The 24948-nt window shown below is 38.2% G+C and overlaps 1 protein-coding gene across 1 annotated transcript in view; it reads right to left on the minus strand.

The window, feature by feature from the left end:
* egln1b (egl-9 family hypoxia-inducible factor 1b) overlaps nt 1–17959 on the minus strand; it is a 30201-nt gene extending 12242 nt beyond the window's left edge. The window contains exon 1 of the mRNA XM_073825626.1: nt 16997–17959. Within this exon, the coding sequence (XP_073681727.1) occupies nt 16997–17701 (705 nt within the window). The 5' untranslated portion in view covers nt 17702–17959. The remainder of the gene's footprint in view (nt 1–16996) is intronic.
* Nucleotides 17960–24948: the final 6989 nt, after the last annotated feature.

The raw sequence follows: 24948 nt of genomic DNA on the forward strand, positions 1-24948 counted from the left end.
CATATGACAAGGTTAAACTACATTTCTGAAGCGAACAACATGTACTTCCTTATAATTAGAAGTTTAAAAATATCATAGATGGTTGGAGAATATCTCTCTTCAAGTATGAAAACATGTCAAACTTTAAACAAGACTGTGACTAATGCCAACATTCACCTTTAAATCATTAACAAAACATTTCAAACAGGTATCACCACCCAACAAACGCTTAATTATCAGAAACCTTTGGGCCAATACTGTGAGCCCAGTTTCTGTGAACTGAAAAAAAAAAAAAGGCACAGAATGACTCGATATCGATCCCCTCGGGGAACTCGCCTTTTGCCTTCTTTTTCACCCACTTCTGCACGTAGGCTCCTGAATCCGATCAGTTCACTGACAGTTCACGACCTAACACTCTATTTATAAGCAGCACTAGCCCAGCAGGGAATTTTTAGGCCTTAACTTAACCCTCTAACCCTAACCCTACAGCATAATGTCACAGGGACCGAGACGCGTTCCCAAGGGACATGACATCAGCGTGTTTTCCACTGACTCTCAGTGTATCTGTGTGTATTAGGCTGTCTGGAGAAGGGAGGGAGGTTGTTTTTATGACTGAAAAACAAACATTTTCCAACATTCTTTGCAATGCTTTAAATGTATACATGCTAGAGATTAAATGGTTCCAATGAGAAATAGAGGTCGACCGATATATCGTCCGGCCGATATATCGCGCCGATATTTGCCATTTTTTAATATATCGGCATCGGCCGATATCCGTGTTTAGTAGCGCCGATTTAAAGTCAGGCACGTCTGCGGGCAGCCCCGTGTTTTTGGTGCGGTATATTGCGCTGCTGTGAAGGACCCCAAGCCAAAACTTTTGTAAGATTCAATAACATTTCTGAGAGATCAAGGTAAGGATTAAATTCTGATATTTCAAAGTCCCATGGCCATATATGTACTATATATTACTAGTAAACTATGAAGTGTTGCTTTCACTTAGTGAAAGAAAGCATAGAACCGTCGGTAACTGGCATAATGCTACAGCTGGTTAAAGGTTTGCTTACTTGCAGTTAAGTTTAAAGACTGTAGTCTAAAACGATCAGCAGCTTGTTTGCTAACATATTCGCCCCAATGTTATAAGTTCTGTTTTATTTTTCCTGTATTGGAGTCAGAGAATTTCACTCTGCGTGGGGTGGAGAACGCTGCGGCTCTCACAATGCAGCATTGCGATTACTCCGCCCCGCTCGGAGACAGTGATGCACGGAAGGAGGTTATATCCGCGGGTTGGGTCGGGTAATAAAAAAATGCATTCGTATAACTTGTGGGTGGGTCGCGCGTGGATGAGATAAATCAATAATGATGTAAACATTAACTACATTTTCTAAAATCTGAACCTGAGTTATGTGGTCAGGACCGTGGCGCCAGCTTCTGACCGCGCCGTCCTCTCCGTCACCTCAGATACTGCGAGTTTATAACTATGGTCACGTTCAGATGTAAGTAAAAGTTATTTTTTTCAGCACGGATTTGGCTTAAAAGCACGAGTGATTAAGCCTATATATACTGTAAGTCTGCAGCGATGTGAAGATCAGCTGTTAAAATGAACCATCCATTCATCATATCAGCATGCAAAACTAAGAATTAGAATAATTGTAATAGGAAGATCACGTGCGGTTTGCTAAATCTGAGAAAAATATAAGTGCGGGTATAGGTGGCAGGCGGATTACTCTATTGCCTGATTTTGCTTTATTTCATCGTGAAAAATAAGATTTTGCTCTCTTTTGTCGTCAAAAGTATTCTGAAACAAGTCACAACTGAGCCGCTGTGCATCTCCATTTAAACAGCGGTGTTTCGTTTATGAATGAACGTGCGTTTTTAAACGAATCTAGTGAAATGATTCAATTTCTTATTCATAAAGAGAGTCATTTGCTTTATTCAGGAATGAATCAGCTGTTCAAACGAATCAAATGAATGATATGATTCACTAATTAAATCAGTGTCTTGCCGCCATCTGCTGGCAGGTCCTCTCAGTTACGTATATAAATCATTTAAAGTTTAACATTAATCTCAGCTCTTAAACTTTTATGTAAATTATTGACAGTTTTTATATTATCTGTTTTATATATTTAATACTTGGTCAGTTTGATTTGTTTGGTTAACTTTGGTTAAATCTTTTATAATAATACTGTGCAGTGCACAAAATCAAGATGGTTCATTGTGTTCATTGTTCATGATGTAAAGTTTAGAAATGATGTGCATCCTTTTTAGATTGACATTTTAGCATGCAAATAAAGGGGAGAACTTCAAGATATCGGCCCTAAAAATCGGCCCTAAAAATCGGCAGCACATATCGGCCATCGGCTGACCCTGACCTCTAAACATCGGCATCGGCATCGGTTATAGAAAACCCCATATCGGTCGATCTCTAATGAGAAACAAAATATGGGTCAGTATGTATTTCTAATTCAGTTATTACTCATATAAACAAATGAACATTTGTGACCCTGGACCACATAACCAGTCATTTTTTTATTTATAAATCACCTGCTGAATAAATATAAATAAGCTTTCCATTGATGTATGGCTTGTTAGGATAGGACAATATTTGGACGAGATACAATTAGTTGAATATCTGGAATATGAGAGTGCAAAAATTCGAAATACTGAGAAAATCGCCTTTAAATGCATCCAAATGTTCTTAGAAAAGCATATTATTAATCAAAAAAGTTTTATATGTAAAAATACATTTACAGTACAGTAGGAAATTTAAAAATTATCTTCATGGAACATGATCTTTACTTAATATCCTAATGTTTTTGGCATACAATAAAAATTGATAATTTTGACCCGTACAATGTATTTTTGGCTTTTGCTACAAATATACCTGTGCAACTTATGACCTTATATCTTTGGAACACAAATTAAGATATTTTTGATAAAACCTGAGTGCTTTCTGACCCTTTAACAGCAACTAACTGACATCAGTGGTTCAACCATAATTTTATGACGCTATGAGAATACTTTTTGTGTGCAAAGAAAAATAAAAATACTTTATTTAACAATTTCTTCTCTTTTTGATTTCCTCAAAAATATTTACATTTATGTTCAGATGAAGAATGAAGGTCTTACAGGTTTGGAATGACATGAGGGTGAGTAATTAATGGCAGAATTTTTATTTTTGGGTGAACTATCCCTTTAATCTCATATATTACATAAGAGATTAAATTTCTTATATAACTGTATCTCATGTATTTTAGTACTTCAACAATATAAAAAATGTCTTATAACACAGTTTATATTATACACATATTTTAGATTTCGCTGTGTAAATTTGTGTGAATATGTAATTTGAGTGAATATGTAATTTATGAATATGTTTTCCTTCTACTTATTTTTATTAATTGTTCTTATTTTATTATTATTTTTAAACCAATAAATCTTGAATGTTATTGCAATGAAATTAGCCATAAAATAACTAAATTAATAAAAACATAAAAATATAAACTGAATTACACATGCATACTGAACCATGAATTTTGTTCTCATGGGAACCATTTAATCTCTAGTATGTATTCAAGTATTGCAAAGAATTATTTCAAACAATTTTCATTTTTGGGTGTACCTTTAATTAGATAATAACACATTATACTGTTTATTAAAGGGTTAGTTCACCCAAAAATGAAAATTAGCCCATTATTTACTCACCCTGAAGCCATCCTAGGTGTATAGGACTTTCTTCTTTCAGACGAATCCAATCCAACGAGTTATATTAAAAATGTCCTGGTTCTTTCAAGCTTTATCATGACAAAAGGTGGGTGTTTCTCTTTAACAGGTCAAAAGAAGTTCAATAAAGTGCATCCATCAATAATAAAAAAGTGCCTCACACAGCTCTGGGGGGTGAATGATGCATTTTCATGATAAAAATATCCGTATTCAAAGTGTGATAATCAATCAAAGGAAAACCAGTCTCCTCTTGGCTTACACTGCAATCCTGAGACAGTCTTGTTTATAAATCCTCATTTTGTATTTCTAATTCATCACTTCTGAGCAGCGCATACACATCGGCAACGCCATCCGCTCGGCCCTGCTTCCTTGTGCAAGCTAGATGAAAGTGATTATTTCGTTTTAAATATGGATATTTTTTTACAAAAATGCATTGATTCACCACAGGAGGCCTTTGTTCACCCCCCAGAGTCGTGTAAGGCACTTTTTTTATTATGGATTGCACTTTATTAAACTTCTTTTGACCTGTTGAAGAGAAACACCCCCCTATTGCCATGATAAAGCTTGAAAGAGCCAGAACATTTTTTAAATATAACTCAGATTAAATTCAACTGAAAGAAAGAAGTCATATACAGTAAATAATATCAGTAAATATTGGGCAAATTTTCATTTTTGGGTGAACTAACCCTTTAACATCTACATATAACAATTAATGTTGACACTTTAAACACTGTTACATTTTTTTTAGAGATAGCCTGGACCAATATAAATGAAATTCTGTCTGATACTGAAAAGCCAGTGATTATTTTTATATTATTCTCAATAATTGCTAAATAGCTGATATAATCAATCAATCTATGTTACCTAAAAAATGTATTAAAGAAAACACACTTGAAATGATTAGCTATATATACACACAATTAGCTTTTAGTCATCTCTTAGTGCTTGATGGTAGCAATGGTAAATGCAGACAAACCAAAAAAAAAATGTAACACACCTTCAACATTTCTCATATCATCACAGTTTATTCGCTATAGTTTAGAAAATAGTAATAAAATATGACAAGAACTCAAGAGTTAATCTATGCCAGAACAAATTCATCTTGATAATGTAAGGTAATTTTGCTAGAAAAGTATGTCAACTGTTAAATTTAAGTACACAATTAGATAATACCAATTTAGGTAAACCAGTTATCAATTTTGTCCAGTCTCTTATGTAAAAAGGTCACATAAGCAATTAAATAAAAAACACTTAAGCAAAACACGATCAGGTCAAAGTGTCTGAATAACTTTTGCTCCAAATTTTTCAGTTTTGCTGGTAGTCCATCGATGAAGAACTTGTGGGTAGTAAAAAACATAAATTATATCTGACGTCTGAATCATTTTTGGTTTGACTGTATATTGGCTAATAGTCAATAAATAAATATCTCTTTTTTTGACAGTAATTTACAGTGCAGCATATGTTCTTTGTAAAACACCGGTATCTAGGTCACAGCCTCCCTATTAGCAGCACGCCAAGTATTTACTAAAACGATGACCACAGAACTGTTATAGAAACCGAACTGTGAGAAATCTGAACTGTTACAGCTTTATTACATACAAATCCTCTCACTCACAAGAACACAAGCACACAGAGCTGTTAACAGCAGTACACAACCCCCTTAACATCGCTCCCCCAGCTTCCTGAGGCCTATAATTCGATATTAAATTTCCAGTGAAACAGCGTCATCATTCCAGGAGAACAGACGACAGCTGAGAAAAGCAAATACATGCTGGGAACAAATCTGAAAGCGACTTTACACAGGAACCTTTTCCTAGCAGCATAACCGTCAGTGGCGCTGAGGTGCGGTTAACTGTAAATCAATCATCTCAAGTGGAAGACGAGGAATGCAGAAGTCACAGAAAGGCCAGACTAGGGTCAGTTAGCGAGACGATGACTATTGTTGTTACGTCGCTGTTCAATTCATCAGGAATTCACCGTCCCGTTTACACCTCGACTTCTTGAAAAGGGGCGTTCACGATGAACACGTTTCCAGCCAAATCCAGCAGCCTGCAATGGCACGCAATGCACGACGGATCACAATACATGTGACGACATTTCAAGCGAACTGTTTTCCCCGGCGGCAGGTGCAAAAGCGACGGGCAACGTAAACAAGGGCGAAGGGAGAGCGAGTGAACGAGCTAGTGTGCGCTTTAGCCGGCAGGAGAAGGAGATATAGGGGGAGAGGGAAAGACAAGACAAGCCAGGACAAAAAAGCAAGCTGAGGGCATTGACGCAATTCGCAAGCCCCCCACCCGAATGGGCCGGAGCAGATAAGGGTGAAATCGCTCAACGGCGCTTCATTCGTTCAGGTGGGGGTGAACGTGAGAGCCAACTGCGTCAGAGAGTAAGTGGCTGCACGGGGAATGCTGGGCTGACAAAACAACCGGGCGAGGAGGGGTGGGTGGGCGTTTGCATCAACATCACACAGCGGGTTTTGCGTCAGGATGCCATGCCGCCATTCTCCCATCATCGCCTGCAAAGATCCGTGACCGGGGAGGAGGGTGAAGGAGATGGAGGGGATGCCGTAGTCCCACAACCCAAAGAGTATTTCAATCAAAGCTTCAGTGTGCGTGTAGTCCGGTTTCAACATCTCGGATACACCTGGATGTGACGCTGTGTGTGCAAACAGCTGCGCCTGCTATCTACCTTTTTATTTTTATTGATTCTCAATATTCCTCACTATTCATGCCAAAAGCAGAAAGCATTTTTGTGCAATCATTTGCATTAAACCTTACTAGAAAAATTCTGAGTTGATTTAACAGCATCTCTCTCCAGGAGGTTCAGACACAAAACAGTGTCTGCATCAGCTGCAGTGCAAACATAAAACATCAAATGACAAACATCAAAGCTTGTTTCAAGACTTTCTTTCTTTTGTGGAAATGCTGAAAAAGTTTGTCACATGCTGCTCTCTTACATACACTACTGTTTAGGGTCAGTGCAAAAAATAGGAATTTTTATGAAAATATGAAACTGAATTTAAAAAAAAAAAAAGTAACAATGAAGACATTTACAATGTTACAAAGCATTTGTTTATGAAAACAAATCACAGTATATTATTATCCTGTTATTCCTGTGATGGCAAAGCTGAATTTTCAGCAGCCATGATGACTTCAGACTTCAGTGTCACATGATTCTTCAGAAACCTAATATGCTGATTTGATGGTCAAGAAAGATTTATTATCATTATTATTTTTGTGGAAATCATGATATATTTGTGGAAATATTTTTCTGGATACTTTGGTGAATAGAATGTTCAAAAGAACAGCATTTTTAGAAAAATGTTTTGTAACACTGTAAATGTCTTTACTCTCACTTATATAAATAATTAAAATATATATATAAAACTATACATGTATGTACACACTACCAATCAAAAGTTTTTGAACAGCAATTTTTCCCCCAAATGTTTTTAAGGAAGTCTCTTCTGCTCGCCAAGCCTGCATTTATTTGATCCAAAGTACAGCAAAAACAGTAAAATTTTGAAACATTTTTTACCATTTTAAATAACTGTTTTCTATTTGAATATATTTTAAAATTCATTTAGTAATTCATTCCTGTGATCAAAGCTCAATTTTCAGCTCATTACTCCATTCTTCAGTGTCATATGATCTCTTAGAAAGCATTCTAATTTGTTGTTCAATAAATATTTATTATTATTATTTATTATTATTATTATTATTATTATCATCACCAATATTTCAAATAGTTAAGGAATTGTTTATTTTCTTTAATGAATAAATAAATAAGAAGAAGAATATATATATTTTTTCATTTTCTTTCTTTTAATAATAAAAAGATCCAAAGATCAGCATTTATCTGAAATAAAATATCTTTTTTATGGGAAATTAATACTTTTATTTATATTAACAATGTATAAAAATAAGGTGATAAAAAGTTATATGATTTCGTATAAATAAATTGTGGTTGTATTGTTAAATGAAAGATAAAGGGGAAAAACGAAGGAATAAAAGAAAAGAAAAAAATGTGATTAATGTTTGTATATTTTGGGAAATGTTTTTTGTCATATTGTTTATTTTGTGTTAATTAACTTTGCCCATTCAGTTAATGATGTATAAAGGGTAGGCTTAATAAGCAACGCTTCTGCCTACACCTTTTTCGGCAACTATGTATTTTTTTTTTTTTTTTTTTTTGTATTTATCTTGTGAAAATTTGTTTGTGAGGACCGAAATAAAATTATTATTGATTATTATTGATTATTATTACTGTGTGTGTGCACTTGGATGGGTTAAATGCAGAGCACAAATTCATAGTATGGGTCACCATACTTGGCCTCATGTCACCTCCTTTCCTTTCCTAAATTGATGTGATGATAAAGACAAATGATTTCTATTTCAGAAAAATACTTCTGCACTTTCTATTCATCAAAGAAACCTGAAAATATTTGACTCAGCTGTTTTCAACAGCAAAATCTAAATATTAGAATGATTTTTGAAGGACCATGTGATTGGAGAAATTGCCAATTATTCTACAGACACTACACCATATCCAGAAATAAATTAATAAATCTAAACTACTGAATCAAAACAACGCTGTGTTAACTAACTAGTTTAAACATTTTCTTTATCAGCTCTTTTCATTCTCATCTCCCTGGGGGATGTTTGTGTTCTAAAGCCTCAAGTCACGCTCATTTCCTTTACTCTTTTTTCCACTGTCGGATGCAAGCACTGCGTGTAAACATTAATTTGTAATCCATCATTCCACATTAATATATTGCTTTACAAACAAACAAAAAGTCTTTTTAAAATGGGGGGGGGGGGACTAGCGACAACATGATAAACCGTTGAAAACATTCCATTAATATGTTAATCGCACACAGGATCATCATGTACTGTTACACATCTCCATAACAGTGATTTGTTTCCCTGAAAGAGGCTCTCTCGGGTTTACAACGTGTCCTTTCTCCTTTATGTCAGCTGCATATGGTCTTGACCTGCTGCCATCTCTTCCAGAGAGCAATGCAGAGCTGATATATAACTCAGCTGCTGGACTTTAGCCAGGCAGACAGTTCTTGTACTCCTGCTACGTGCAGAGCGTGCAGCTGCACTGCTGTTCCAGCACTGAGACCCTGGCAAACTGACACCACGCTGCACCATTAACAAACACATTGAGGAGAAAGCTGTGACAAGACATATGTCCAAACGACAAGTCAAACATGCAAGCTGAAGAAAATAGGCCTTGCAATGAACAAACATTGCAAAAAAAATTCATGTAAACAAAATGCACATGCACCAAAAACAGGCTTCATTATAGTTCATTATGAAATCTACAGGTGTTTTACACATCAGCTTTCCGCCTTCAAAAAACAACCTCGTAAGATCCCTGTTTGTGGCACGCAAGGTTTCCTGACATAAGGGAACAAAAACAAAAAAAAGCACGTAACTAAACGTTGATGCAGACGCAAAGAAATACTATACATCCTTCCCAGTGAAGTGGGACTTTCCAAAGGGAATGAACTGCCCTAATGAACACACTCGAAAACAGCCCATTCTGATCCTGTGCCAGCATATCTCTGGTCACGTAATGTAAACATGACCACTTTGCAATTCATTGTGTTGTATTGCACCACACATTCTTTGCTCTGGCACTCAGAAGGTGGCAGAGCAGGTGATGGTGGAGCCCCTGAGCCAATGATAGACAAAAACATTGTACAAAAACTCTGATTTGATTTTCTGATTTGATTCATATTCACATTTGCAACCCTCCATCTGATTCTGATTTAGATTCTTTTAAGTGTATTTTAGTTATACATTATATGGGAAATTTCCTTAGACATGTAAAGAAATCTCTCAGCGAATGCTGCACACTATACCAGGGGTCAATTTTTTTACTTAGACTTTAAGTCCAAGTAAAGAAAATTGACCAAACTGAAGGAATATGGCAATGTGTTCTCTAAATGTAAATGTCTATTGAGCAGAAAATGTGTTGCTTTAGCAGCAGTTTGAACCCATTACTCTTCAATTCGTTTTACAAGGAAAGTTTAACTAGAATAGGGAAGAAACTTTTTGATCACACTGCAAAGGAGTGCTGTTCTTCCTCAGTATTTGTCTTGTTTTTCATTGCAAATGTATAAAGTTTTTTAAATCAACATACAATGAGAAGCAAAACGATGAGAAGACTTGTTTTCTCATGATTACAATAAGAACAAATATCTGCCTATGTATGGGCAGGAAAAACATTTTATCATACCCCACTAACAGATATTTGTTTTTAGCATGAACTGCATTTTTTAGCATTAAAATTGTGTTGAATTTCTAAAAAATAAGTCTTCAACTATTTTCATTTCGAGTAAATATACAGTTGAGGTCAAAATTTTACATACATTTTCTAAAATAGGAGGGATTTTTTTTGTTGAGTGATAGTTGTTCATGAGTCCCTTGTTTGTCCTGAACAGCTAAACTGCCCACTTTTTTTTTTCAGGTCCCACAAATTCTTTGGTTTTATAGCATTTTTGTGTTAAGAACTGGAGATTTTGAATTTGAAGATCGGGGTTAAATGTATCTTATTTTGTCTTCTGGGAAACATGCAAGTATCTTCTGCAGCTGCTGAAGCGCAGTACTTTATTAAAAAAAAAAAAGAAAAAAAAAAAAAAAAAAAGAGAGAGAGAGAGAGAGATAAATAAGAAAAATGTAGATGTTCATTCTGTTTAAAACCCCTGGTTCTTAATGCATTGTTTTTCTTTCTGGAGCATCAGCGAGCGACTGAACTTTCTGTAATAGTTGCATATGAGTCCCTCAGTTGTCCTCAGTGTGAAAAGATGGATCTCAAAACCATACAGTCATTGTTGGAAAAAGTTAAAATACACAAAAATTATGCAAAACTAAAGAATTTGTGGAACCTAAAGGATTTTTCTGAAGAACAGTGGACAGTTTAACTGTTCAGGACAAACAAGGGAGTCATGAACAACTATCACTAAACAAAAAAACAACAACAACTGTGGATCATTCAGATATTAAGTATTAAGAATCAAGTGTATGTAAACTTTTGAACGGGGTCATTTTTATAAATTCAGCTATTATTTTCTCTTGTGGAATATATATAAATGTTTCTTTTATGTTAAATATCTTATACAGGTCAGTACTAAATAAAAAATAGCATGCATTTTGTATGATTCCTCTTATTTTGGAAAACTAATTAACATTTTGCAGATTCTGCAAGGTGTATGCAAACTTTTGATCTTAACTGTGTATCTTCATTTAAGACTGCTTAGACAAAAATTTAATGCCATGACTTTTAGAATTCATTAAATTATTTATTAGAAAATGAACTGACTAATAAGAATAATTTGTTTCAGAAATCAGGCTTATCTGGTCATTTTGATTTACAAAAATCCAACAAAAAACTAAAACAGACTAAATAAAGTCATTGGTTTGCACGTTTTTGATTTACTTAAAAAAAAAAAAATTATTTGTGAATCGGACTACACTGGTTGCACTGTATGTTTTTGTGTGAAGACAATTTCTGCTATTGTTTTGTGGTAAATAGTCTTTTTTATTGCATCAATACAGGCTACAAATGCACTTTCACAGCTTAGGTATGCCATGATAACAAACTATCATTTTATTGCACCAATACAGACTAAATGGTATATGTTCTTTTTTATTGCACCAATACAAACTACAAACACACATTTACAACTTAGGAATTCCATGACACTGAAAATTCAGAAGAGAACATTGCTGCTGATAGACTTGCACGTAGAAGATAGATTATGCAATTATTTTAGTTTTCATTTATTTATTTTTTAACATTACTAAAAAAAACTACTAAAGTCAAGACTAAAAGGGTCTAAACTATGCAATTATTTTTGTTTCCATTTATTTACTTTTTTAATATTAATTTAAAAATGACTAAAAGGGTCCAAACTATGCAATTATTTTAGTTTTCATTTATTTGTTTTTTTTTTATATTAATTTTAAAAAACTACTAACAGGTTGCAAACTATGCAATTAATTCAGTTTTTATTTTTATATATTTTTTATATTAATTACAAAATTATTAACAGGGTCCAAACTATGCAATTAATTATTGTGAGAGGCTTCGTCAAACTGACAATATGAATCATTATTGAAATTAAACAAACGTTAAAGGAAAAATTCACCCCCAAAAAAATTTACATTTAAAATGTGACCCTGGTCTTAAAGGTTGTATCAGCGATTTCTAGCCTGAAACATAAAGTGTCAATTTCAGCTGACCTTTCATCACGATCCGCTCGCTGCCTGCCCCATAAATTGTCTGTGAAAAAAAACGCGTCTCTCTGGTCAGCCTAGGGTCCGAGATATGCCAAAAAAACAATCGGCACTACCAACCTTTCCACAGATAAACAAACAGTGTTCCAACCAATCAGCGTCAGGGGTTTGGTGTTGTGGACTTTCGCGCCGCCTCCCTCACATCCCTGCACCAGTAGGAAAGTCCACAACACCAAACCCCTGACGCTGATTGGTTGGAACACTGTTTGTTTATCTGTGGAAAGGTTGGTAGTGCCGATTGTTTTTTTGGCATATCTCGGACCCTAGGCTGACCAGAGAGACGCGGTTTTTTCACAGACAATTTATGGGGCAGGCAGCGAGTGGATCGTGAAGAAAGCTCAGCTGAATTCGACACTTTATGTTTTAGGCTAGAAATCGCTGATACAACCTTTAAGGAGCACGGTATATTTGTAGCAATAGCCAAAAATACACTGTATGGGTCAAAATTATTTATTTTTCTTTTATGCAAAAAAATCATTAGAATATTAAGTAAAGATCATGTTCCATTAAGATATTTTGTCAATTTCTTACTGTAAATATATCAAAACTTAATTTTTGATTCATAAAATGCATTGCTAAAAACTTGAAACCACAGATTCCAGATTTTCAGTTGTATCTCAGCCAAATTTTAACTAAATCTCAACCTTACTGACTCAGGGTCACAAATGTGATGTTCCAATTGACTTACATTCTTATGCTGAACACAAAAGATGATATTTTGAAGAACAATGGTAACCAAATAGCTTTGGTAATCATTTGTATGGACAAGAAAAAAAAACACTTCTTTCTTCTTAAAATATCATCTTTTATGTCTCACAGTAGAGAGAAAGACACACACCCTCACAAACTACATAAGGGTAAATGGGGGTTCTCTTTTAAGAGGAATTAGAACATTTAAATTCCAATGAAAACTACTCAAAAGCCATATTCTGTTGTTTCACAATAAGCATTATGCTTTGTTCCTATTCTCACTTCTTTCTCCACTCATCTCCGGCCTTACTGAAATCCAGTTATATATCCAGATATATATATATACACTCTCCTTCTGATCCTCCAACATTTAACAACCACAAAGCTCGTTTCCAGTTTAATATCAATGCAAAACATAAACATATTATCCGTTCATTGTGTTTTATGTAACTGACTCTTCCCCCCGGCTGATTCGATGTCATTCGCCTGCTGAGCATCCTGAATTGTCGTGCTGTACATCTGTGACCATCACAATGACATTAAAAAAATCTGCAGTCACAGGAAGTGCTATCACCTCCCATCAAGCCTTCTGCTATTCACACTTAAACATCCTGTGCACAGCGTATGCTTTAAGCACGAATGTATAAACGACTTTTTACGACCTGATATTTAAATTTTTTAGGCATTAGTTTCTCTTTCACTATACTGTGTTTTTTATTGACAGTCTGATTGTGGTGTACGTGACTGATCGGAAAGCATGCCTGTGACGGCTTGCTGTTGCGTACATGGAGTGAAAGAAAAAGAGGAACACATACTCCCCCAGGCACAGTCAGTCAGTGAAGCAATGGGGGTTTTGTCTTTAAATAAGACACACTTTACACTCTAATAAGCCCGAAGACAATAAAATCCTTCAAAAACGAGACAATGTATACGTGATCTTGCATAATCATTACAACTCTTGCAAATTTCGTGTAGGTCACAGTTAAGCATGTGCGCTTACAGTAAGAGGGAAAAGGTGATCATTTCCCTAAACCCTGAGAGGCTAGAGGTTTGTCCAAACATTGTGCATGCGTTGGGTACGCCTGATAGCAGCTGGTGGTCGCAGGCGTTTCCCTGACCTGGGGAAATATGAGAGCCATGCTGGTTGAGGATAACTCACAAAGGCACTATCAGTAACATAGCTCCACAGGAAGATCCTGTTTGAAAAAAACGGTCAGTCTGACATTATTTGTGGGTGTAGAAATTTCAAGAACAATTGAATCTGGGGGAGATACCTGATAGGGTTGAGCGATGTCGACCAATTTGGCATCGTACGATGTTTAATGTGCAACATCGCGATGGACGATGGCATCGTCGGCGGGGGGCGGGGTGAAGGATGGTTGTTGTTAAATAATTAATTGATAACGAATTAATTAATTGTAGCCTACCGTTTCCACCAGTGCTTAATTTGAGCCGGATCCTGTTCCGGAAAATGTCAAATTTTGGATTTTTGCGTATTTGTTTTTAAAGATCTGGCATTAACAAGTGCATTAGATCGTGACAGTGCGTGCGTGCATACGAGACAGAGCAAGCGCGGGTTTATGTAGATGTATTTGGAGGATATGTGTTGGTCCTTAACATATTTTCGACCAGTCAGCTTTTTTAAGTTCAAAATCGCTCTCATTGTTTGCTTACTGCTTAACCCACTCTCTCCAAACGCATTTAATGAGCAGCGGAATGTTTAGAGAGAAAGTGTAATATCAGAAATAATACCACATCAAGCGAAATATTATTATGTATTAACATTATAAACACTATAAAACATAGCTATAAGTTAGTTACCCTGACTCCAAAACGAATCATTTAAATGTAACGGTATTCAGAACAGAACAGGAATGAAACAAACTATATAAAGTTAAGAAACCAAAACAAAGCGAAACTAAAAATACCAGACGTTGGGCTCACGCACCTCTGTAATTCGGCACAAATCCAAGTGTTTCCATATTCCCAATGCATTTGAATGATAAACTGTTATTTATAATGTATACTAGGCTTTGTACTGTACGTTCGTATTTCGTTGGAAAAAAATATATTCTCTTGTTTTTTGATCCAAGCTCTGTTCGTTATGGTGAAACCATAAAAAAGGCATATTTGGTGTAGTTTATTTAATCTAATTTAATGAAAATTATTTTGATTATTAGTTTTTGTTTGCCTAATTTATTAATGTAAACAAACTAGTTTGTGTAATTCGTTTGGAGTTCACTGTAATTTGTATTGTGATCGCTAACAACTTCCTTGTTATTATTTCCTCATAATAATAATAATAATAATAAAATAAGTAAAGATGCGGAAATTGAAAGCATGCATTTCATTTGGCTATATAGTGTGATTAAGTGTGTGTTTTTCGCGAGCCGGTTGCTGCTGCGGTGGCGGGGGCGGGGAATCGCGATGCCGGCTCACCATCGTGATGTCTATCGGCCATCGGCGTTGGACGATGGCATCGTTTGTCGACCCAACCCTAATACCTGATGGTGCATATAGGCAAGGTCTTTAATCTAGTTTAGTAAGAGGTTTTAGGCCTACTACAAATGCAGCGAAGAGAAAACTAGTGAGCTTACAGATACATGTTGAGGAAATCTACTACACAGGCTGTTTAGTAATTCGCTTAATGACAAAAACATACTGACATATTTAAACCATCTGTATTAGAGAAAGAACAGGAAGAGTGAACATGCTGTCATTTTTAATAAATCCTCTGAACAATGCCTCTTGACATTCACTTTCTATTCGAAGACAGGTGCGGACACGTCCTGCATCAAAGGTGAGGCATCTTCCCATCTAAAGTGACACACATATGAGTTTAAACCTAACCAGTCCAAGATGTTAATGTGTTAACTGGGCCTTTCACCTGTTCCCACAAGCATATGTTCCCACGCCTGCTGACCAATGATTTTTCATGACTTTTCCGTGAGATTACTTGATAAGAAAACAGCTACTTGCATAACAAAAATGATTTGGCCTTTAAAATTCTCTGATATTTCCAGGTTTTGCCTTTCCTATATAATGTTTTTATAAATTTAAAAAAATAAATAAAACTTATTTTTGATTTCTTATTATTTAACTAATCACAATCATATTACCTAATGTGATATAATATTTAATGCACTTAAGATTAATAAATATCTTTTCTTAATCTTTGTATTTTTATATCAGTACAAGATTATCCTATTTAAATCAATGTGATAAACGAGACAAGTCAAAAGTAATCTAAAAGTACTGTTTATATTACCTAAAATGTGTAATGTAATGATTACATTACTAACTAAATTTTTTTGTAATGTTATTTGGAATCAGTAACGGTTTACAATAGAGGGTTTGCACTTACGTCACGGTTTGGTCAGTTATCCGGATGCGCGGCCATATTGGAAATACTCGGATGTAAACAACAGCATTGATTGCACGGTTAACGTACTACTAAATATGTTGTTCTGCTAATTAATGCAGTCTAAATCATGGGAAAAATGTTTGGAAGCTGCTAAATCATATAGAGACGGACTTAGTAAGCAGGTAAGAGCGCAATATTTAGACAAACTAAAGTTACCAGGATGTAAAGACACATACGAGCAGTATTAATTAAGATATTAGTCTAATATTTCACCTACCGGACCGGAAATGATAAGAACAAACACAAATGTTGTCAAGATTCTTGCCCTGAAAATCCTGGTTCAGTTTGGCCAACCACACACTGTTTGTTCCTCAATTTTTTGAACTCTTCTCCTTGATTTGTTACAACTTTTGGCAGGCTATAGTACTCCAAATGTTGTTCCCGGTCCGACCGATTGGCCAAAACAAGACATTAATTGACCATTTTTAGCAGCAATAATTAGGAAAATATGCAAGTTTCTTTCGATTCAGTTGGATTGTATACATTCAGTGCTGCCAGAATGGCTGATTTAGAAGGTGTATGTGTACGTTTGTTTACTAACTACTGCTAATTCACAACAAAGTTGTTTAGTTTGTGTACTGCTGCTTTTGGTCTGCTTCTTCCTGCACATATTTGTAAGCGATTTTTGAGCGTTGGTGCTGTGGGTTACTTCCAGGCTGCGTGGCTGGTCATGTGACATCAACATGGCGTTGCCCATGAGAGGGCGACCCGCATGCAAATTTACAGTGTGGGATGGTAGCGGGGGGCATATTAATATTAACATTAACATATTAAGCTCTATCTGACTGGTCAGGCTTTTAAGGATATTTCTTAAAAACGTTGTATGCATAAAACTCAGTCATCATAATTGTCCTCTAATGACAACTGTACTTACTTTCGTTCTTCCATTGATCCTGTAGTTGCCCAGGTTCCCGTTACAGTGTCGGATCAGATCATCCATGCGGCTCATGAGAAACGCTATCCTCTCACAGCCTGGCTCCTTCCCCTCCACCCAGGTGATCTTATCCCCACGAATGTCCTTAGACGAGTCGCTCCTCTGACTGACCAGCTGTCCGTCCGTAAAGCCGCCGATGAGGTAAAGCGCCCGCACGTCCTCCAGAATACTCCGACCGACCTCATCACCTAGAAAGTTGTCGATCACGCAGATGCCATGCTTGTTCATACAGGGCACGATATAGTCCGTGGCCAGCTTCTGAGGAGGCGACCGCGTCTGTCCGTTGGGTTTGGAACTGTCTGCGATCGGTTTGTTTTCAGAGCCCGTTGCGGACTTGATAAAATCTGTCATTCTTTCGCCGGGTGACGTAACGGTGGAGTTACTCTGAGAAGTCTTGGACTGTTCTGAAGTGTTGCACTGTACAGAGCTATGCTCTTCAGCCGCCGGCGGCTGCTGCTGCTGCTGCTTGTCGGCCTCCTTGCACACCCGCTTGTGCTTCTTCCAGTCCTGTCTCTGGTGCTCTTTGCTGCAGTAGAACGAGTTGCGACACCGTCCGCACTTCATGAGGTTCTCCATTTTCCCGCACAGCTCGCAGTACTGGCGTTCTCGCTCCAGACGGTCGCTTTCCTTAGAGTTTCCCTCCATGATTCAGCGCTATATTACAGTGTCAGCCTGCAACTTCACTACAAGTATCCACACACGAAATCGAAAGGAAAGCTGCCTCTGGGCCTCCGCTGCCGTTTTCATTCCAGTTGACGGAGGGCAGCGTGACGCTCTCACATTCCCGCGACATCTATATTTTGACAGTTGTGAAGTCTCAGCGCTAGCCCAGAGTGTGATAGAAGCGCATGGCGCCGGCCGTTCCTTTTCTTCAGCGCATAGCGCACGTCAACCATGTGCGCAGGCGCACTAGATGCAGGCTAGACAGTGGGCATGATTCACATGTGCTTCTCACAACTTTGTGTGGGCGGAGTGAAAATGAATACAAAAAATAATAATAAAAAACAGATCGCCTCAGAAAGCTTAATGGGCAGAAATATTGCATCTGTGTATTAGGGAAAACACACACACACACACACACACACACACACACACACACACACACACACACACAAAAGAATAGAATTCCAATATACATAGTAGGCTAAAAATAAATAAACACAAATAAATTATTAACACTTTAATCAAGACTGTATTCTAGCCAGAATTAGTTGCAGAGTAGTAAGACAAGAAAATAGACTGTAATTGATATAAAAATGCATTATTTAAATGAATTTAAAATAGAAAGATAAATTTATCCACTATTTCACTATATGCGGAAGTAAGCCTATGGGTGAGACTTCCGGTTTAGTAGTCGCTATATGGATATAACGAGAAGAATAACAACGTGCAGTAAACGGTAAAACTGTTTGCACTACAAACCAGTGTGTTCATAATTAAGATAATATATCAAAATAATATGATAAGACGCACCAATTTGCAATATCAAGCAGCAAACAAGCTGTTTTGTGCAGCTAAAAATAACTGGAGGCGGATGAGAATGGAAGCCAAGAATAAAGTTGAAATATTATGAGAATTAAGTCTAAATATTTAGAGAATAAAGACTTAATTATGAGAATAAAGTCGAAATTACAAGGATAAAGTCAAAATTGCGAGAATAAAGTCAAAATATTTTGAGAATAAAGTCAAAATATGAGAATAAAGTCGAAATTGTGAGAATAAAGTCAAAATATTTTGAGAATAAAGTCAAAATTATGAGAATAAAGTCAAAATATGAGAATAAAGTCGAAATTGCGAGAATAAAGTCAAAATATTTCTAGAATAAAGTCAAAATTATGAGAATAAAGTAAAAATTTGAGAATAAAGTCGAAATATGAGAATAAAGTCAAAATATTATGATAATAAAGTCGAAATAATACGAGAATAAAGTTCAAATATTACGAGAATAAAGTTGAAATATTATGAGAATAAAGTTGAAATATTACGAGAAAAAAGTCAAAATTATGAGAATAAGGTTGAAATATTACGAGAATAAAGTCAAAATATTATGAGAATAAAGTTGAAATATCACTAGAATAAAGTCGAAATAATATGAGAATAAAGTTGAAATATTACGAGAATAAAGTTGAAATATTATGAGAGTAAAGTTGAAATATGAGAATAAATTTAAAATGTTTTGAGAATAAAGTCTGAATTACGAGAAGTAGAAATTACAAGAATAAAGTCTAAATATTTTTAGAATAGTCTAAATATTTCGAGAATAAAGACAAAATTATGGGAATAAAGTTGAAATATTACTAGAATTAAGTCTAAATTATGAGAATAAAGTTGAAATAATATGAGAATAAAGTTATTACTTTTTATTCTTGAAACATTTCAACTTTATTCTCAAAATATTATGACTTTAATCTTTTAATTTTGGAATTTATATTTTTTTAAGGTGGCACTAAAACGCCATCGTAATAAATAATATATAATTATTTATGTAGATATATTTATATATAAATAGATAAATTGCTGTAGCAAATTTTATACATAATGGCAATTCAAAGTGTTGCAAATAAAGAAAAAAAATTATAAAACAACACAATACAAAAATAAAACTACCGGAACTACTTACTTCTACTACTTTTCAGTCTTTATGAAAATTTTGTATAGTGGTTATATGATTTCCTTTAAATAAAAAATCTCTACAATCCGTCCGTGAATGTTATATCACTTTGTGTTTCCTTACTTATTGATGTCACTTCATAAAGCAAAGTCCAAATTAAATCTCAGTCATGTAGCGTAAGTATGCAGAGCTATTTTCATTACCCAATTAATCTTGTTCTTATGGGAGCAATAAAGATTAGCTTTGCAGTGTAAAAGATAAAGCTAAAATGATACTCGGCTTCCTCGGCGCCATGTTAATGTACTTAAATGACAGTATTGTTATATAAAACGTTTTCTTCCTTCAGATCTCGGATTGGTTTATACAGATGGTGCACAAAATTGTATTTTGCTTTTGATTTTATGTAGCAGTTACATAATGCATATGCCAAAATACGCTGCTTATGTAATGGGAAACTTGTGAATGTGATGATGACGGTTCTCTTACCTCAATTACAGGGGGAAAAACACTTCGTAGAGTCGTCACAGTTTTATGTGGAGCATTTGGATGCTGCTCAAGTCATTCATGTGTGAGATATTCCTGTCCTCACGGTTGAGGGTGAAGTGATGGCCATGACTTTGTCGGCATAGTTTTGGCATTGGTGGTGTTTGGAGTACAATTTATCACAGAGGGCTTTGTTGGCCTAACTGAGCTCTGATCCGCACACAGGACATGTTTATTTACAGTCTCAGTGTGCGTGTTTGTGTTTATCTCTCTCTGTGTCTGGGTAGTTACACAGACTGAATCTCAGACCCTGGATACTTCAGTAATACAGAGCTCAGGGTGGGCCCACATCCAGGACTGGTCCTCATCGCTGTCCCTATGGAGGGCTATCCCAAGCCTGAGGCCATTGCCTCCTCCTCCTTCCTCTCTCTTGCTCTACCTCGGGAGGATGGGGAAAGAGAGAGCAGAACTCTGAATATGTGTTAATGTGCAAAAAAGCATGTTATCATAATTGCATACAGTATAACTGTGGCTAAACATAAATGTACAGTAATTTGATGCTTCTTTTCCTTAAAACTGCATCAATTGATTTGACTATATTACGCAAGACAACTGTTTTCAACATTGATAATAATAAAATAATAATACATGTTTATTGAGCAGCAAATCAGCTTTTTAGAATAATTTATAAAGGATCAACACTGAAGACTGGAGTAATGGCTGCTAAAAATTCAGCTATGTCATCTCAGAAAACAATACTTTTTAAAATACATTACAATAGAAAAGTTATTCTAAATTGTAATAATATTTCACAATATTACTGTATTTTTGATCAAATAGATGGAGCCTTGGTGAGCATTCAAAAAAAACATTTTAAAATCTTAAATGACAAAAAAAATTTAAATGGTATTGTACATCTGTGCACTTTTGAAAGATACTGAAAGTTGACCAAGGGAGCTTTTAATATTTTAATAGAAATACATTATTAAAGTTGCAAAATATTATTAGCATTTAAAATAACTGTTTCATAATACATGTTGTCATGTGATCATGTGTTTGTCTGTGTTGTCACGTCATGCTCATCAGCGCGGCTGCCAATCAGTCCCCACAGGTGTTTCACATTATCTCTGGCTATTTATACTCATCTCATTTTCATCTCCTCTGTCGATAGTTCATTCTGGATTCGGCTCACTGTGGATTGTCTTGGTCGTGTTCGTCATTGTGGATGTGTATTTCGTCGTTGTTCGTGTCTGGATTGTTCATCATCACAGGATCTTCACGCCACGTCTACACCTGCCATCGAGCCCCTGCGTCACCCAGCCGAGAGTCATCACTGCACTGGAGGTATTTGTTCACTTTGTTTGTTTCAATAAACTGTCTGGTTTTCACTGCATTTGCTTCCTCCACTCATTCATATCGTCACAGAACTATCGACCGTAATGGAAGCAGCAGGATCCACCCCACTCTCCACGGAGGCTTGTTTGTTGTCCTGCATCTCTCGGCTGGAAGCCCAGGAGAAGAGCTCGGTGGCCGTTCGAGCTCTCATGACGCAGGTGTCCGAGCTGACCCAGCGTATGCAACAGATGCAACTTCCCGCTGCACCGCCCACGCTGCCCGCTCTGGCTACCCCTCCTGGACCATCTGGGGCTTTTCAGCAGCCAGAGCCACGCCTTCCCCCACCGGAGCTGTACAGCGGTGAGCCGAACTATTGCCGGGCTTTCCTCACTAGATGTTCCATGCATTTCTCATTACAACCTCGCACTTTTCCTAGTGAGGAAAGCAAGGTGGCGTTCGCGCTCACCCTGTTAACGGGGAAGGCGGCCCTTTGGGGCACGGCGGTGTGGGAAAACCAGGATCCGTGTTGTGCCTCGTTCTCTGCACGCTCCGCCGAGATGAGACGGGTGTTTGACCGCGCGGCCACCGGGAGAGAGGCTGCGCGGAGAGTGACGGACATCAAACAGGGGGAGAGGTCCGTTTCTGACTATTCAATCGAATTTCGCACCCTGGCGGCGGAGTGCCGATGGAACGAGGAGGCGCAGTGGGACATGTTCCTGCATGGGCTGGCTGACCGCGTACAACAGGAGATCTACGCCCTGGATTTACCCGCAGATCTCAACGGCCTTATCGACCTGGCACTGCGGGTGGACGCTCGACTCTCCCGAGCCGAGCGGCGGTGGTTACCCGCTCGGCTTCCCCCTGGGGGGGACTACCATCTCGAGCCAGCGGCAGAGACGCGGTCAGTCCCGTCGACGATCACGAGCCCATGCAGGTGGGTCGGGCTCGGCTTACTCGGGAGGAGAGGGAGAGGCGGAGATCCCAAGGCCTCTGCCTATACTGTGGGGCAGCGGGGCATTTTGCCTTTAGCTGCCCGGTAAAAGGGTCAGCCCGGCAGTAAATGTGAGGCTACTGTCGGGTGGGATCTCCGCTACCAAGACCTCGGCCAGTTCTACCTCCACCATCCTTCCGGTTAGGCTCACATGGCATCATCACGACACCCTCTGCACTGCACTGCTGGATTCGGAGGCGGAGGGTAATTTTATGGATTTTTCTTTTGCTCGTCTTCATCATGTCCCCCTCCTTCCTCTCAGCAGTTCCATCGCCGTCCACGCACTCAATGGTCAGACCCTTCCCACCATCACCACCATCACGGAACCTGTTACTCTCACGGTATCTGGCAACCACCGTGAGAGTATTTCATTCTACATCTTGGACTCCCCCCATGCACCTGTGGTTTTAGGACACCCCTGGCTCATCAAACACAACCCACGGATTGATTGGCAGCTGAAGTCGGTGTCAGAATGGAGCATTAAGTGTTATGAGTCTTGTCTTGTGTCTGCTTGTCCGTCTGTGTCTGATTCTGTGTTGCAGGAAAAGGCGACAGATCTGTGTAACGTGCCCGTGGAGTACCTCGACCTGAAGGAAGTGTTCAGTAAGTCTAGGGCTGCTTCTCTCCCTCCTCACCGTCCCTATGACTGTGTTATAGATTTACTGCCAGGTACGTCTCCGCCTAAGGGCAAATTATATTCACTTTCGGCTCCAGAGAGAGAGGCTATGGAGAAATACATTTCTGATTCTCTAGCAGCCGGGTTCATTCGACCCTCCTCTTCACCAGCGGGGGCGGGGTTCTTTTTTGTGGGGAAGAAAGACGGATCTCTGCGACCTTGTATTGACTACCGGGGGCTGAACAATATCACGGTAAAGAATACCTATCCCTTGCCGTTGATATCTTCAGCTTTCGAGAGGTTGCAGGGAGCGTCTGTCTTCACTAAATTGGATTTAAGGAATGCTTATCATTTGGTCCGCATTAGGAGGGGAGATGAATGGAAGACCGCCTTTAATACCCCCAGGGGGCACTTTGAATACTTGGTCATGCCCTTCGGTTTGTCCAACTCCCCAGGGGTCTTTCAGGCACTCGTCAATGACGTGTTGAGAGACATGGTCGATCAATTCATATATGTCTACCTGGACGACATATTGATTTTTTTCTTCTTCTCTCCAGGAACACGTTCAGCACGTCAGACGAGTGCTTCAGAGGCTGTTAGAGAATGGGCTTTTTATCAAGGTGGAGAAATGCGATTTTCATGCACAGTCTGTTCCTTTTCTAGGATACATCGTGTCGGCCGAGGGGATGCGCATGGATCCCGAGAAGATCAAGGCTGTGGTGGATTGGCCAAGCCCAGATTCCTGTAAGGCCCTGCAGAGGTTCCTGGGCTTCGCCAATTTTTACCGGCGTTTTATTCGCAATTTCAGCCAACTAGCCGCACCTCTGACTGCCTTGACCTCCCCCAGAACGACGTTCAGGTGGTCAGACGCAGCGGAAGCTGCGTTTGCCAACCTCAAGGGCCGCTTTGTTTCAGTCCCCATTCTGGTCACCCCTGATCCATCACGTCAGTTTGTGGTGGAGGTCGACGCGTCAGAGGTGGGGGTAGGTGCGGTGCTTTCCCAGCGCTCACCCTCGGACAACAAGATGCATCCTTGCGCGTATTTTTCACATCGTATGTCGTCAGCTGAATCAAATTATGATATTGGTAATAGAGAGCTGTTGGCAGTCAAACTTGCATTGTAAGAATGGCGTCACTGGTTGGAAGGGTCGGGGGTACCTTTTATCATTTGGACTGACCATAAGAACCTAGAATACATTAGAACTGCCAAAAGACTAAACTCCAGGCAGGCTAGGTGGGCACTTTTTTTCGGACGTTTTGACTTTACTCTTTCGTACCGCCCGGGTTCTAAAAATGTCAAACCCAATTCTTTATCTCGTATTTTTGACCGCTCCGATCGCCCGTCCACTCCCGAGACACTTATTGTCTCTGCTCTCAATTGGGAGGTCGAATCGAAGGTTAAGACAGCCTTACATGGGGTAATGCCTCCGGTCGGTTGCCCACCTAACCGTTTGTTTGTGCCAGAGGGTCTACGGTCCGAAGTTATCCAGTGGGGACATTGTTCCAATGTGGCGTGTCATCCAGGGGTTAGTCGCACCTCACATTTGGTCAAGCAAAGATTCTGGTGGCCACGTATGGCTCGTGACGTCCGCAGTTTTGTTTTGGCTTGCTCAGTTTGTGCTACTGGTAAGACTTCTAACAGACCCCCAGACGGGCTCCTACAACCGCTTCCAATCCCTTCGAGACCCTGGTCCCACATCGCGCTAGATTTTGTTACCGCCCTCCCACCCTCTCAGGGTAACACGGTAGTTTTGACCGTGGTGGACAGGTTCTCGAAGGCGGTTCATTTCTTTCCCTTGCCCAAATTACCTTCAGCCAAGGAGACAGCGTTGGCAGTCGTGGACCATGTCTTCCGG

Source organism: Garra rufa, chromosome 20 (genome assembly GCF_049309525.1).
Source record: "Garra rufa chromosome 20, GarRuf1.0, whole genome shotgun sequence".
Lineage (NCBI taxonomy): Eukaryota > Metazoa > Chordata > Actinopteri > Cypriniformes > Cyprinidae > Garra > Garra rufa.